The sequence below is a fragment of the Poromitra crassiceps genome (genome assembly GCF_964638095.1).
Source record: "Poromitra crassiceps genome assembly, chromosome: 16".
In the NCBI taxonomy this organism is placed as follows: domain Eukaryota; kingdom Metazoa; phylum Chordata; class Actinopteri; order Beryciformes; family Melamphaidae; genus Poromitra; species Poromitra crassiceps.
This window is the reverse complement of record NC_139645.1, coordinates 37,192,010-37,207,573: the sequence shown is the minus strand read 5'-3', so window position 1 is coordinate 37,207,573 and position 15,564 is coordinate 37,192,010. Positions and strand designations below refer to the sequence as shown.

The 15,564-nt window shown below is 44.4% G+C and overlaps 1 protein-coding gene across 1 annotated transcript in view; it reads left to right on the top strand.

Moving 5' to 3' along the window:
* The window catches only part of myo5aa (myosin VAa), a gene marked incomplete at its 3' end in the record, with an annotated part of 144,366 nt that overhangs the window by 88,730 nt on the left and 40,072 nt on the right, over positions 1-15,564 (top strand). The window contains exons 18-24 of the mRNA XM_083653084.1: positions 27-113; positions 2,360-2,468; positions 5,508-5,719; positions 8,274-8,430; positions 8,910-9,149; positions 9,397-9,645; positions 14,349-14,442. Coding sequence (XP_083509210.1) covers positions 27-113; positions 2,360-2,468; positions 5,508-5,719; positions 8,274-8,430; positions 8,910-9,149; positions 9,397-9,645; positions 14,349-14,442 — 1,148 coding nt within the window. The remainder of the gene's footprint in view (positions 1-26; positions 114-2,359; positions 2,469-5,507; positions 5,720-8,273; positions 8,431-8,909; positions 9,150-9,396; positions 9,646-14,348; positions 14,443-15,564) is intronic.

The window sequence follows — 15,564 nt, the reverse complement described above, 5'->3', positions numbered from 1 at the left end:
TGATGGTGGTTATTTGTTGTTGGCAGGTTTGATCCCAAACGTGCAGTGCAGCAGCTCAGAGCCTGTGGGGTCCTGGAAACCATCCGCATCTCAGCTGCAGGCTTCCCATCCAGGTAGAGAGGCGTTTCAGGAACGCTGCCACCATTTCTTACACTGTTTTGTATTGTGTTGCATGTCGTTAAAAAACACTTGCATAATGCGTGGAGTCAAATGCTAATTTATATTAGGAAGATTGTTTGCACAGCATACATTTATATTATTATATTATATATTATTATATTATAATTTATATTGGGAAGATTGTTTGCACAGCATACATTTATATTATTATATTATATATTATTATATTATAATTTATATTGGGAAGATTGTTTGCACAGCATACATTTATATTATTATATTATATATTATTATATTATAATTTATATTGGGAAGATTGTTTGCACAGCATACATTTATATTATTATATTATATATTATTATATTATAATTTATATTGGGAAGATTGTTTGCACAGCATACATTTATATTATTATATTATATATTATTATATTATAATTTATATTGGGAAGATTGTTTGCACAGCATACATTTATATTATTATATTATATATTATTATATTATAATTTATATTGGGAAGATTGTTTGCACAGCATACATTTATATTATTATATTATATATTATTATATTATAATTTATATTGGGAAGATTGTTTGCACAGCATACATTTATATTATTATATTATATATTATTATATTATAATTTATATTGGGAAGATTGTTTGCACAGCATAAACATACAACTTGAGTTCTCACTGGTCATGGGTTTTTCTATGCATCCGTCCATCCGTCCCATGCTCGTTAATGCGGTATCTCAGGAACGGCTTGAGGGAATTTCTTCAAAATTTTCTCAAACTGATCGAACTGATTCGATTTTGGTGCTCACGGTCACGGTCAACCCTTCCCATTCTCATGTATGTGATATCTCAGGAACACCTGGAGGGAACTTCTTGACATCTGGCACAAACATCCAGTTGGACTCAAGGATGAACTTATGACAACATGGTGGTCAAAGGTCAAAGTCACTGTGACCTCACAAAAGGCATTTTTGGACATAACTCAAGAATTCATCCGCCAATTAAAAAAACCACAATGTCTTATTGGATAAAATGATGAAGTGATGACATTTTATATCTAAAAGTTCAAATGTCAACCTACCTGTGACATCATGTTCTGCTTACCACTGTAGCTGAAAAAACAATCTTGGGTCATTCTACAAAAATGGTGGAAGTCACTTTTTCAGACACCAAAATCCTTTAAGTTGACCTAATAATCACATTACTGACATTGATTTGGAGCCCAAGATACTTGTATGAGTCCACCCTCTTCACTTGTATGACAGCCAGGACAGGGGGCCTCATGTTCCTCTGGTAGTCCACCACAAGCTCATTGGTTTTGCTGATATTGAGTCTCATGTAATTGTCGTTGCACCGTGTGACAATTGACGAAGCTGTCCATCAGTCCGCTGTACTCCTCTGTAAGAAATAGTCTCTGAGTGAAGACAGCGTTTTTCTCACTGGAAATTATTCACTGGAATCATACATGTCAATATAGGGATAACTTCCAAAAATACACTTAATACCTTTTATTAAATTCCTTCAAAGTCTTCACTTCATATATTTTATGACTCAAGTGTGGACACTGGACAGACATGGATGTAGACTGTCACTTGACTTGTTGGCGGAGGCATACAGTATGACCGCGAGGTGGTTATTTCTAGTTCTGGAATATCGTCGCGTTTTGGGAGATTTACTACAAACAGGGAAAGTCAGGAAATGTCAATGTCATTCTTTATCAGGCAGAGAATAAGATGGTATTTTTCACATGGGTCACTTCACAGGAATAACAACATGTTCTTTACAACTTGTTTCACACATTTATGGCATTACATGGGCATTTGAAGCTGTTTTCTCCACAGCTGCTACTTTTCTTAGATGAAAGACATTAGCAAACCAGGAACAAAGAAAATGGTCATAGAAGCCTTCCAACTTAGTTATGGAAAGGGCATCTCATTTTACATTAGGACTACGGTGGGAACCTTGATACACATAATATGCATTTAATTATTCACCTTATCTTAATCTCCTTTACCTTACCTTATCAACTTATGTGACAAACTATGACTGTTCATCTCTGTGTGTGTGTGTGTGTGTGTGTGTGTGTGTGTGTGTGTGTGTGTGTGTGTGTGTGTGTGTGTGTGTGTGTGTGTGCGTGCGCTCCCGCATGTGTGTCAACTTGCGCATGCATGCGCATTTTAACATATACATGTTTCACCTTAACGTACGTGTGTGCGTGTCTCAGGTGGACCTATCAGGAGTTCTTCAGCCGTTACAGAGTGTTGATGAAGCAGAAGGACGTTCTCTCTGACAAGAAGATGACCTGCAGGAACGTTCTGGAGAAACTTGTGAAGGTTAGACAGCTGGATCATGGGGCCGACTGACATTTTAAATGCAATATCAGGATTTTCACTTTTTCTCTTAACTCTTTCCCCGCCATTGACGGAATCTTTCGGCAATCTGTGTTTTCACTGTTATACGGTAGGGGGCACTGTTACTGTACACAGCTTGTGAAATAGTACAACACTTCCAAACATAGAAGAAGCTCCGCCAGAAACCAGAAGGAGAGGATAGAGGATTTATCCCATATGGAAGGCTTGCTGGTCAAAGGGCTGGTATCGGCAACGATAAACCCTATTTTACAGTCAAGGGATTCATTCCTTATACATCCATGAATTAATCGGCCGGAGGGACATGAGGAGTGATGATTGGTTGGGGTTAGGGTCATTCTAACATCTCTATAAATAAATATATATATATATTATTTATATATATATATATATATAGAGAGAGAGAGAGAGAGAGAGAGAGAGAGAGACATACAGTGGAATCCGCTTATAGTGATCATGGTTATAGTGATCAACCGCTTATATTGATCAAAAAGCTTGGTCCTGAATCATTCCTATACACATGCTGTTTAAATAATTTGCTTATAGTGATCAATACTCCGCTTACAGTGATCATTTTGGGCCTTGTCCCACCTGAGAACAATGGAAAACATGTTTAAAACTACATCAAAGTCACATCATCAATACATGCCACGTGTGCATGTATAGCTGTCAATGGAAATGGAACTGTCATACATGTCCATGTGGGGGCATGTATGACTGTTCATAGAACTGATTCCCTTGCATTTATTGATGATGTGACTACTGACAACAGCAGCAGGATTATTCTGTATCCGGACGTATTTCTGTCAATATTATCTGGTCATATTCACCCAAATGCTTCAGAACTCATTTGGATGATTGGATGATTGTTAGTTTGTCCATTACTTTTGGTCCGTTAAAATGTAACTTTGGTCCCTTAACATGTAATGTAATTCCTACATTGTTCACCTGATTGAGATGTAAATACCCTCAAATTAAAGATAGAAACCTGCAGTTAAAGCACATCTTGATTGTTTAATTTTAAATCCATTGTGGTGGTGTACAGAGCCAAACTGATGATTGTGTCCAAGTCAGTAGCGGCTGGTGCATTTTTGTCCATGGAGGGCTATACCAAATATAGGCGTGGACGATGGGGTTGAAATCAATGATAATCATAAGGATTCTTATCAATATCATATGTTTCACGTATGCAAAATCAGTGTTCATCTCATTGAACTGAATGGTGATGTCAAACAAACCTTATATATATTTTCAAATAATATTCCTGCCATACCTCATTTGATCAGTTTTTAAGTAACATTTGCTTGTCATCATCAATTTAGACAGCAGAAATGTCACTATTAAAATAACTTCATATCATCACGATGATTCTACTGAAAGACAACAAACAATAATAGGCTATTGAATTATCGTCCACTCCAGCCCTAAATCAAGCAAGTACCGTAGTAACGGACGTTACTAGCTACTAGAAACGTCTGAAAAAGACAGAGTGTATTTTCTTCCTCTGTCTGTAGCCTGTTGTTTAATGGCGAGCTCAGTGTGATCTGGTCCAAGCTCTTTCACTCGATGCGTCTCCTGTAAAGTCCGTCTCTCAAACGGTGTCGTTTTGAGTGACTTCACAGAATTTTCTTTCTCCATTCTTGCAAAACGTCTTTTGTGTTTTATGGCAGTTGAAAACAAACTTCTTTGCTTCGCGCGCGTGCTGCAGGAAGACAACAAAGCCGTCGGCGGAGGACTGCTGTGTTTATATATACTGCTCACTAAGTAGCCTACGTCACGACACTCACTATATACCTGACCCCACCTCCACCTGGTCGCTAGATACGTACGCCCAGAGCCCTCCCAAATCCCTTTGTTTTTGAGAGTGAACAGCACATGTGCAACTTCACAGATCCTGATACTCTAATGATCTGCATAGTGTCCTCTAGTAAGAGAGTGGCGTCAGCGGATGACCAAAATGCGAGACTCATTAGCCAATGAACAGCCAGGAATGGGTCTCGTGCTACTTTTGCATGCTAAAATAAAGCTGATAATGTACAATTTGATTCCAAGGGATGAAAAACCCTTTCAAAGTACAACACAAACTGTCTATTTTGCTGCAACTCGACAGTGATGCTTCTTTTACTCAAGAGTTCCACTTTCTACTTCCTGGAAAAAAAACTGGTCCATTGGTGTGAATGGAGATGTCGGAACTCTTCTATTATACGGCTCTGGATCTGCACTGGTGGAAACCGGAAGTAAACCGGAAGTCCCCAGATGGCGTCCGTGGCAATTTGGTGCAAGAAAATATTGACCCTAAAACAGTACACATGTAGATCATTATGAATCTACATATTTATTGCAGATTATATACTCACTATCTAATATTCACCTCGCTCATAAAAAAATAATATATAGCCTATATATACGTATATATATAATGTTTTATTTTCCCCTCCTTTGGGTATAGGTGGGGTGGCGCCCTGGCGCCCTCTATTGGCCAGCCGCCACTGGTCCAAGTCTAAATATATATGGACCTAACTATATACAGTATACAGGTGTATATATATGTGTGTGTATATATATATATATATATATAGTGAGAATGGCTCATATATATGCACATATATTATATATCATATATTATATATAATAATTGTATTAGCATTTATTATTACCAATAATGTATTATTATTAGTAATAATTATGAATAATCAAATGCTATTATTATTTTTTGAATGTCAGCATTATGAACATATATTTGTATGTCTGAATATTCGATTACAGCCTTAGTGAAAACTATCAAAAACATTGGCGGTGGCTGGGAATGTAAAAAGGGAAAACATGCAGGCTGTGGCTGGGAAAGAGTTAAAAAAATGCATTTAAACTTCAGCCTTTCTGACTAAAGCCCATTTGCTATGTTTGTATTCTATTTTACATTTTCCTCACAGCGATCATGAATGTTTCCTCCAATCTAATCTATCGATCTCTATCTTGCTGTCTATCCACCCCGTCTTCCCTCAGGATCAGGATAAATACCAGTTTGGTAAGACCAAGATCTTCTTCCGGGCTGGCCAGGTAGCGTACCTGGAGAAGCTGCGTGCGGACAAGCTGCGTGCCGCCTGCATCCGCATCCAGAAAACCATCCGCTGCTGGCTTGCACGCAAGAAGTTCCTCCGCAAGCGTAGCGCTGCCATCACCATCCAGAGGTTCACCAGGGGATACCAGGCCCGCTGGTGAGTGGGCCATACATTGCTTTCAGCCAATCACAGTCAGACCTCCTCAATTCACCGAGTCTAGTAAATGTACAGGAATTTGTGTCCATGGTGAAGAGATGTGTTGACTTACATAGTACAGGGGGATAACATACTGTAGTACAGGGGGATGAGTACATAGTACAGGGGGATAACATACTGTAGTACAGCAGGATGAGTACATAGTACAGGGGGATGAGTACATAGTACAGGGGGATGAGTACATAGTACAGGGGGATAACATACTGTAGTACAGCAGGATGAGTACATAGTACAGGGGGATGAGTACATAGTACAGGGGGATAACATACTGTAGTACAGCAGGATGAGTACATAGTACAGGGGGATGAGTACATAGTACAGGGGGATAACATACTGTAGTACAGCAGGATGAGTACATAGTACAGGGGGATGAGTACATAGTACAGGGGGATAACATACTGTAGTACAGGGGGATGAGTACATAGTACAGGGGGATAACATACTGTAGTACAGCAGGATGAGTACATAGTACAGGGGGATAACATACTGTAGTACAGCGGGATGAGTACATAGTACAGGGGGATAACATACTGTAGTACAGCGGGATGAGTACATAGTACAGGGGGATAACATACTGTAGTACAGGGGGATGAGTACATAGTACAGGGGGATAACATACTGTAGTACAGGGGGATGAGTACATAGTACAGGGGGATAACATACTGTAGTACAGCAGGATGAGTACATAGTACAGGGGGATAACATACTGTAGTACAGGGGGATGAGTACATAGTACAGGGGGATAACATACTGTAGTACAGCGGGATGAGTACATAGTACAGGGGGATAACATACTGTAGTACAGGGGGATGAGTACATAGTACAGGGGGATAACATACTGTAGTACAGCGGGATGAGTACATAGTACAGGGGGATAACATACTGTAGTACAGGGGGATGAGTACATAGTACAGGGGGATAACATACTGTAGTACAGGGGGATGAGTACATAGTACAGGGAGATAACATACTGTAGTACAGCAGGATGAGTACATAGTACAGGGGGATAACATACTGTAGTACAGGGGGATGAGTACATAGTACAGGGGGATAACATACTGTAGTACAGGGGGATGAGTACATAGTACAGGGGGATAACATACTGTAGTACAGCGGGATGAGTACATAGTACAGGGGGATAACATACTGTAGTATAGGGTGTTGAAAAAATACTAGAGACACTTAAGCGCAAATTATGCTCGAGCGAAATCGACGGCGCTGACTGCGCTGAGGGGGTCGCCGCAGCTGGGCGTCCTATCAGCGCAGCTCGGCGGAGGGGGCGTGCAGCTCCTCGAAAATGTGACTCCGCGGCGTCAACTCATTGTTGTGAGGAATGAGGAAATGCCATTTCCTCATTTAACAGTGCTTGTCCCTCATCTAGCAAAGCCTTCTGCAGGCTCACCGGAATGAGTTTTGAAATGGAGAGACAATAAAATGTCCCCCCACCGACATGATTGCAAGTTCTTGGTAAACGACAAGATAACGTTTTGGACGTGTTTTGGACGAGTTACGTTCGAGTATGCACAGTCTCGCTGTCGCCGCTCGGCGGCAAGTCGTGGCTGCGCAAAACCATGCCAGGCGCTTTAGAGTAACAATATGGGAATATCAAGTACCTAATAGTACCTTTGAGGCCATAGTTTTGTGCTGTTGGCTGGCTCTTTCCCTGTGTTTCTTATTTGTCGTATGAGGATTTAATCAAAACACGGGGTGTTAAAGTCCAGCTTTGTAGAACTTTGGGTGCCAGGGGGTCAAGCTGGGCACAGCATCATGCCTGTGCTTTGCTCTGCACGGCGAAAATATATGGTGCAAACCATTGAAAATAATGGGTATTTGAGTGTAGGGGTATTGGTATTGTTGAGTTATTATTACTTATTATATATATATATGAACTACTTTGCTCATTCACTTTCCCCAGCCACATTTTCAGACAGTTCTGGGATCCCAGTCAGCCAGCAACCTCTATGCACTGATGTGCCTGCAAATCAGGCACTGAATATTTGGCCTCTTTGAAACTCAATTCCCTCATATTACGAATCAATATGATTCATTGTGTAGCTGCTTTTCTAACTGTAATTTAATTACTTCAAAATGACCTTCTTAATGTTGTGTTACGGGCATTTTGTCCACCCCCTGTACATGCTGATCCCCATGGTGGAGGACCACACAGTGCAATCCCAGCTAAGACAGACCCTAAGACAGACCCTGAGAGACATTTGACTCCTTTTAACTGCTGAACTGACACAGTCTGGCTAGATGGAAATGTGTTGATTGTTTGTGAGTGAATTGGATATACAGTCAAAGTAACTTAAAATAACTTGAGAGGAGTATATTGGGCAAATAAATAAATAAAATACACTATTCTGGGTAAATAACATTAGGGCTAAAGTGATATTAGAGTCATGTATGGGGTGAAATGGACACAGAATCTCTCACATTTCTACATTGCTTTCTCTCTCCCCCTGCACCCCTCTATCTCTCGACCGCCCCACCCCAGCCTGGTCACGTTCATGCGTCGCACGCGGGCAGCCACCATCATCCAGAAATACCAGAGGATGTATGTGGAGAAGAAGCGCTACAGGCAGAAGCAGGCTGCTGCTCTGGCCATGCAGACCATCCTCAGAGCCTACATGGCCCGGCAGAAGTACAAGGCGGTAAGAGACGCACGCACTCACATGCACGCACACACACACACACACACACACACACACAGACACACACACACACACACACACACACACACACACACACACACACACACACACACACACACACACACACACACACACACACACACACACACACACACACACACTTTAAGTGCTGTATTATAATGCTTTATTGAAAGAAAAAGCAAATTCTTCCATTAGAAATTAATGGGAGCTGAAAATGAAATCCTGGAAAAGCCTGAACATTACTCTTTAAACCATTTAATGTGGCAGTGAATGTATGTCTATCTTACATGTATTAAGATTCATTGGTATGGCAAGAAAGCACAAAAAGTTAAACATGCCAACATGTAACATGCAAGCAACTATGATTTTTTATTCATATTCTTACAGTATTTCCCACTGTTCAGCAGTTAGAATAAAGATCCACTAACCTCTCGCTCTCTCTGTTTCTCTCCCTTTAGCTGCTGCGGGAGCACAAGACTGTGGTCATCCAGAAGCACGTGCGCGGCTGGTTGGCCCGCCGCTGGTACAAGCGCTGCCTGCGCGCCATCGTCTACCTGCAGTGCTGCATCCGGAGGATGAGGGCCAAGCACGAGCTGAAGAAGCTGAAGATCGAGGCTCGCTCTGTGGAGCATTTCAAGAAGCTCAACGTCGGCATGGAGAACAAGATCATGCAGCTTCAGAGGAAGGTCGACGAGCAGGTGAGGCGTTTAAGCCAACCTCAGAGAGCGTGAAAACCATTATTTATTGCATGATTTATTTATCAACTAAATCTGATCCGTACACGTGTAAAAACTTATTTTGCAATATTAAGGACGTTTTGTCAAATTTCTCAGTTTACGTTCAGCTTTTTCTAACTCAATATACACTATTATAATTCCCCCCAAAAAATGCTTGGATGGAAACTCAGCTATTCGTTTGTTAATTCTTCTCATCCCGTGCCTCCAGAACAAGGATAATCGGTCCATCAGCGAGCGGCTGTCGGGCCTGGAGAGCTCCCATGCAGTGGAGGTTGAGCGGATGCGAGGTGAGCTGGGCCGGCTGTGCGGGGCGGAGGAGGAGGCCAGGGGCAATGCCAACAGAGTGACCTCGCTGCTGGAGGAGCTGGAGAGGCTGAGGAAGGAGCTGAGCACCACGCAGAGGGAGAAGAAGACCATCGAGGACTGGGCAGAGACCTACCGCAACGAGATGGAGCAGGTCAGTAGGACTGGGCAGAGACCTACCGCAACGAGATGGAGCAGGTCAGCCATGTCTGCTCCCTGCACCACTTCCTATCCTATCCTCCCTCCATCTCTCACTCCCCATGTATATGACTTATCTCTCTGTCCCATCGTCTTGGTCGGGGCAGTTCACTCTCAATCCACTCTGCTTTAATACAATTTCATTCAACAATGCTGGTTTATTTTGCACATGATCTCACACATCACCTAACCCTAATAGCACATGATCTCACACATTATCTGAAAACGGCAGGCATTCATTTAGTTTGACAGTTATTGAGAGTTGATTTGAGTGAAGGTGTGGACCAGTGATGTCATTCATGCACAAATGACATCACTGGTCCACAACGTCACTCAAATCAACTCTCAATAGAGTACCGCAGGGATGGCGTATTTTGGTAGGCTTAACCAGAAATCGCCGCCATTTTGGTTAGTCAGTGGAAAAGTCTATGGGGTTTTAGAATGGGGATTTCACTTAAATGCCTCAAATAAGCTCTGTGGTTAACATCATTTTATGGGAGCGTGAATTTGGGCCCAGCAGGATAATAATCTTCACAAACGTTAAATCACTTTTATGCCTTTTTGAAGCGTTTTCTAAAAATCGAGTTAAAAAAAAGTCATAAAAGTTATTCACGTTTAAGATTATCCTGCTGATCCCAAATTCGTGCTCCCATAAACTTTTGTTAACCACAGATCTTATTTTATGCATTTAAGGGAAATCCCCATTCTAAAACCCCATTCACTTTTCCCCTGACGAACCCGGAAGTATACTTCCGGACTCATTCCTGCGGTGCTCTCTTACTGTCAAACTAAATGAATGCCTACAAAATGGTTTACAGCTTTTAAATATGTGTGAGATTATGTGCAAAATAAACCAGCATTGTTTTTCGATGGAGTTCTCCTTTAAAGCTAGGTTTTCAGTGTAGTTAATCCTTAGTCCTAGTATCCCCAACCCAGTATCCTACACATTACCAAATATATTTTTTTTTTCACATAATCATATACATTGGCACAAGAGGAAAACAATTTGTCCCCCAATTTAGGAGCCAGAGAGAACCGGGGTTGGGCAGAGAGGCCAGTGTTGCACTGGGGCAGGTGAGCACAGGAGCTAGACTGGGTACTGATTCGTGTGTGTGTGTGTGTGTGTGTGGACTAGTGAGGTACTGATTCATGTGTGTGTGGTCGAGTAGCATAGTAGCTTTCTGAAAACTAGCAATGTATCTCTGTGTCCTCTGTTTTGTTTTGGGCTTTTTTCTTCTTATTTTTCCCCCAAACATGGTTATTTTCATCCAAAACATTTATGAGATGCAAAACAAATACAAAATGTACAAATACAAAGTTTCTCCAAAACTTTTTACTGTTCGCCTCGGAGGATATAAGAGTATCTCTGCAGTAATAGTGCAGTAATAGTAATAGTGTCATTCTTTTACTTGTGAGTAGAGAAGTTTCCTGGGTGAGAAACACCCTCGTTTTATTTCATTTGAACATCAGCCCTTTCTTAGGCTTCGCTCATTGGATGCAATCCCTCACGTGAGTGAGTGAGTGTACCAACCTTATATTTACAGTCTATGGTACCAACTGAAGACTTTTCTCTTTGGCACCATATGCTATATGGCCACGCCCCTTGCCTTTGCCAGCAGTCCCAATAAAAGAGCGCTGCACCTGAGCAATCTGCTCCTAGAATTCTGCACAGCTTCAACAAGCAAGACTTCTCTTCAAGAACGGCTACAATCAAGACACCGGCCGCAGACGGAGTAAAGACACCGGCCACAGACGGAGTAAAGACACCAGCCGCAGACGGAGTAAAGACACCGGCCGCAGACGGAGTAAAGACACCGGCCGCAGACGGAGTAAAGACACCGGCCACAGACGGAGTAAAGACACCAGCCGCAGACGGAGTAAAGACACCGGCCGCAGACGGAGTAAAGACACCGGCCGCAGACGGAGTAAAGACACCGGCCGCAGACGGAGTAAAGACACCGGCCGCAGACGGAGTAAAGACACCGGCCGCAGACGGAGTAAAGACACCGGCCGCAGACGGAGTAAAGACACCGGCCGCAGACGGAGTAAAGACACCGGCCGCAGACGGAGTAAAGACACCGGCCACAGACGGAGTAAAGACACCAGCCGCAGACGGAGTAAAGACACCGGCCGCAGACGGAGTAAAGACACCGGCCGCAGACGGAGTAAAGACACCGGCCGCAGACGGAGTAAAGACACCGGCCGCAGACGGAGTAAAGACACCGGCCACAGACGGAGTAAAGACACCGGCCGCAGACGGAGTAAAGATACCGGCCACAGACGGAGTAAAGACACCGGCCGCAGACGGAGTAAAGACACCGGCCGCAGACAAAGACACCGGCCGCAGACGGAGTAAAGACACCGGCCACAGACGGAGTAAAGACACCGGCCGCAGACGGAGTAAAGACACCGGCCACAGACGGAGTAAAGACACCGGCCGCAGACGGAGTAAAGACACCGGCCGCAGACGGAGTAAAGACACCGGCCGCAGACGGAGTAAAGACACCGGCCACAGACGGAGTAAAGACACCGGCCGCAGACGGAGTAAAGACACCGGCCGCAGACGGAGTAAAGACACCGGCCACAGACGGAGTAAAGACACCGGCCGCAGACGGAGTAAAGACACCGGCCGCAGACGGAGTAAAGACACCGGCCACAGACGGAGTAAAGACACCGGCCGCAGACGGAGTAAAGACACCGGCCGCAGATGGAGTAAAGACACCGGCCGCAGATGGAGTAAAGACACCGGCCACAGACGGAGTAAAGACACCAGCCGCAGATGGAGTAAAGACACCGGCCACAGACGGAGTAAAGACACCAGCCGCAGATGGAGTAAAGACACCGGCCGCAGACGGAGTAAAGACACCGGCCGCAGATGGAGTAAAGACACCGGCCACAGACGGAGTAAAGACACCGGCCGCAGATGGAGTAAAGATACCAGCCGCAGACGGAGTAAAGACACCAGCCGCAGACGGAGTAAAGACACCGGCCACAGACGGAGTAAAGATACCGGCCGCAGACGGAGTAAAGACACCGGCCGCAGATGGAGTAAAGATACCAGCCGCAGACGGAGTAAAGACACCGGCCGCAGACGGAGTAAAGACACCGGCCGCAGATGGAGTAAAGATACCAGCCGCAGACGGAGTAAAGACACCGGCCGCAGATGGAGTAAAGACACCGGCCACAGACGGAGTAAAGACACCAGCCGCAGATGGAGTAAAGACACCGGCCGCAGATGGAGTAAAGACACCGGCCGCAGACGGAGTAAAGACACCGGCCGCAGACGGAGTAAAGACACCGGCCACAGACGGAGTAAAGACACCGGCCGCAGATGGAGTAAAGACACCGGCCGCAGACGGAGTAAAGACACCAGCCGCAGACGGAGTAAAGACACCGGCCGCAGACGGAGTAAAGACACCGCAGACGGAGTAAAGACACCGGCCGCAGACGGAGTAAAGACACCGCAGATGGAGTAAAGACACCGGCCGCAGACGGAGTAAAGACACCGGCCGCAGACTGAGTAAAGACACCGCAGACGGAGTAAAGACACCGGCCGCAGACGGAGTAAAGACACCGCAGACGGAGTAAAGACACCGGCCGCAGACTGAGTAAAGACACCGCAGACGGAGTAAAGACACCGGCCACAGACGGAGTAAAGACACCGGCCACAGACGGAGTAAAGACACCGCAGACGGAGTAAAGACACCGGCCGCAGACGGAGTAAAGACACCGGCCGCAGACTGAGTAAAGACACCGCAGACGGAGTAAAGACACCGGCCGCAGACGGAGTAAAGACACCGCAGACGGAGTAAAGACACCGGCCGCAGACTGAGTAAAGACACCGGCCGCAGACGGAGTAAAGACACCGGCCGCAGACGGAGTAAAGACACCGGCCGCAGACTGAGTAAAGACACCGCAGACGGAGTAAAGACACCGGCCGCAGACGGAGTAAAGACACCGGCCGCAGACTGAGTAAAGACACCGCAGACGGAGTAAAGACACCGGCCGCAGACTGAGTAAAGACACCGCAGACGGAGTAAAGACACCGGCCGCAGACGGAGTAAAGACACCGGCCGCAGACTGAGTAAAGACACCGCAGACGGAGTAAAGACACCGGCCGCAGACGGAGTAAAGACACCGGCCACAGACGGAGTAAAGACACCGGCCACAGACGGAGTAAAGACACCGGCCGCAGACGGAGTAAAGACACCGGCCACAGACGGAGTAGCGGCGACGCCGCTGAAAGAAGTCGAGCTCCTCAGACGACATAAGCGAGGCCCTTTGTCAGCTTGAGGCTCACTGCTCCACAGGGTGAAGAATCCTATTAGGAGCAGATTGCCAGGCGCAACGGCCTCGCTGAATTCATAAAACTAGAGAGGACTTTAAATCTTTGGTTCTATTGTAGATGTGTAGACTCCCGCCCTGCTCTGCAAAAGGTGGTGGAACATCTTTTGATACATTGTAATTATGGTAACATGATAGATGCAAAACAAATAGGTCAGTCTTATTGTTGTAGTTCTGTGACACTATCATATTCAACTTGCCGACAGTCCCCACCTTTACACAAGAAAGTGTTAAGGATTGTGTGTGTGTGTGTGTGTGTGTGTGTGTGTGTGTGTGTGTGTGTGTGTGTGTGTGCGTGTGTCTGTGTGTGTGTAGATGGTAGCAGAACTGAAGGACCAGAATGGCTTGCTGAAGAAGGAGAAGAACGACTTGAACAGGCTGATTCAGGAGCAGAGTCAGCAGATGACAGGTATGCTAACGTCACCTGTCCTTTCACAATGACTGCAGTGTTAAAAACAGACGTCTGTAAGGCAATGAATTAATTACTTTATTTTGGATAATACATGACAAACATCCAAGGGATGACATGAAAAGTGTTAACACTTGTTTCCATCATGGTCCCTGGTCTTATAAAAACATGACATACAATTATGGTACATGAAAACATCAGGTAAACAATACAGAACAATCAAGGATAAAAGGAACAAGAGACATAAACCAACATACTATAATACCGGCAGACTCACGTGTTACTCTAATTTTCTCAATAAGTATTTCTTTAGAAGGTTTTTAAAACCATTCAGAGAATTAGCAGACTTAGTTTCATTTGGGATGTTATTCCACTCCTCTCCCCCTATAGAGAAATGTAATTCTACCTACTTTGCTCTTCAGATTGGGTAGTTTCAAATCTGCTACACTGGCTCTTGTGTTCCGGTTATGAATGTCTCAAACATACTGGAAGTACTTGGTGAAGTAATTAGGACAAAGGTCATGTACTGTAATATTTTATAAACAATGATAAGTTTCAACTGTTGTACTCTGCTTTCTACGGGGGGCCAATTCAAATCTATAAAATGAGATGGGCTAATGTGCGTTCTTGGGCTGAGGTCAAGGAGGACCGTCATTAATTTATTTTGGGCTTTTTGAAGCCTGTCTTTAGATTTTTTTTGTTATGCTGCTGTACAAGGTAAAACAGGTGTAGTCATAGTGACATTGAATTAAGGACGTAGCTAATGTCCTCATTGTCTTCTTGTCCAGGAAGTGAGGTCTCCAGACCATAGTTCAAGCTGAAGGCCACTCATGCATAATCCGATCATCCCGTGACGACAGTCAAGTCCTAGCATAACGTGGTCAGTCAAAGTCCTAGTATGACGTCTGCTATGACGTCAAATATGACGTCAGTTAATACTCATATATATAGCAAGGGTTCTACGTCACCTCTCTCTCTCTGGCCGATCATAGCAGCAGCAGCTTCACGGCAGTCCATCTCCCTCGAAGCCGTCCGAAGCGTTGTTTTGCACCAGATCCGCAGACCGAATCAGCACCCACAAGCCTTCTCTACCCGTGGATATTCCCATTCCTGGCATGTCGA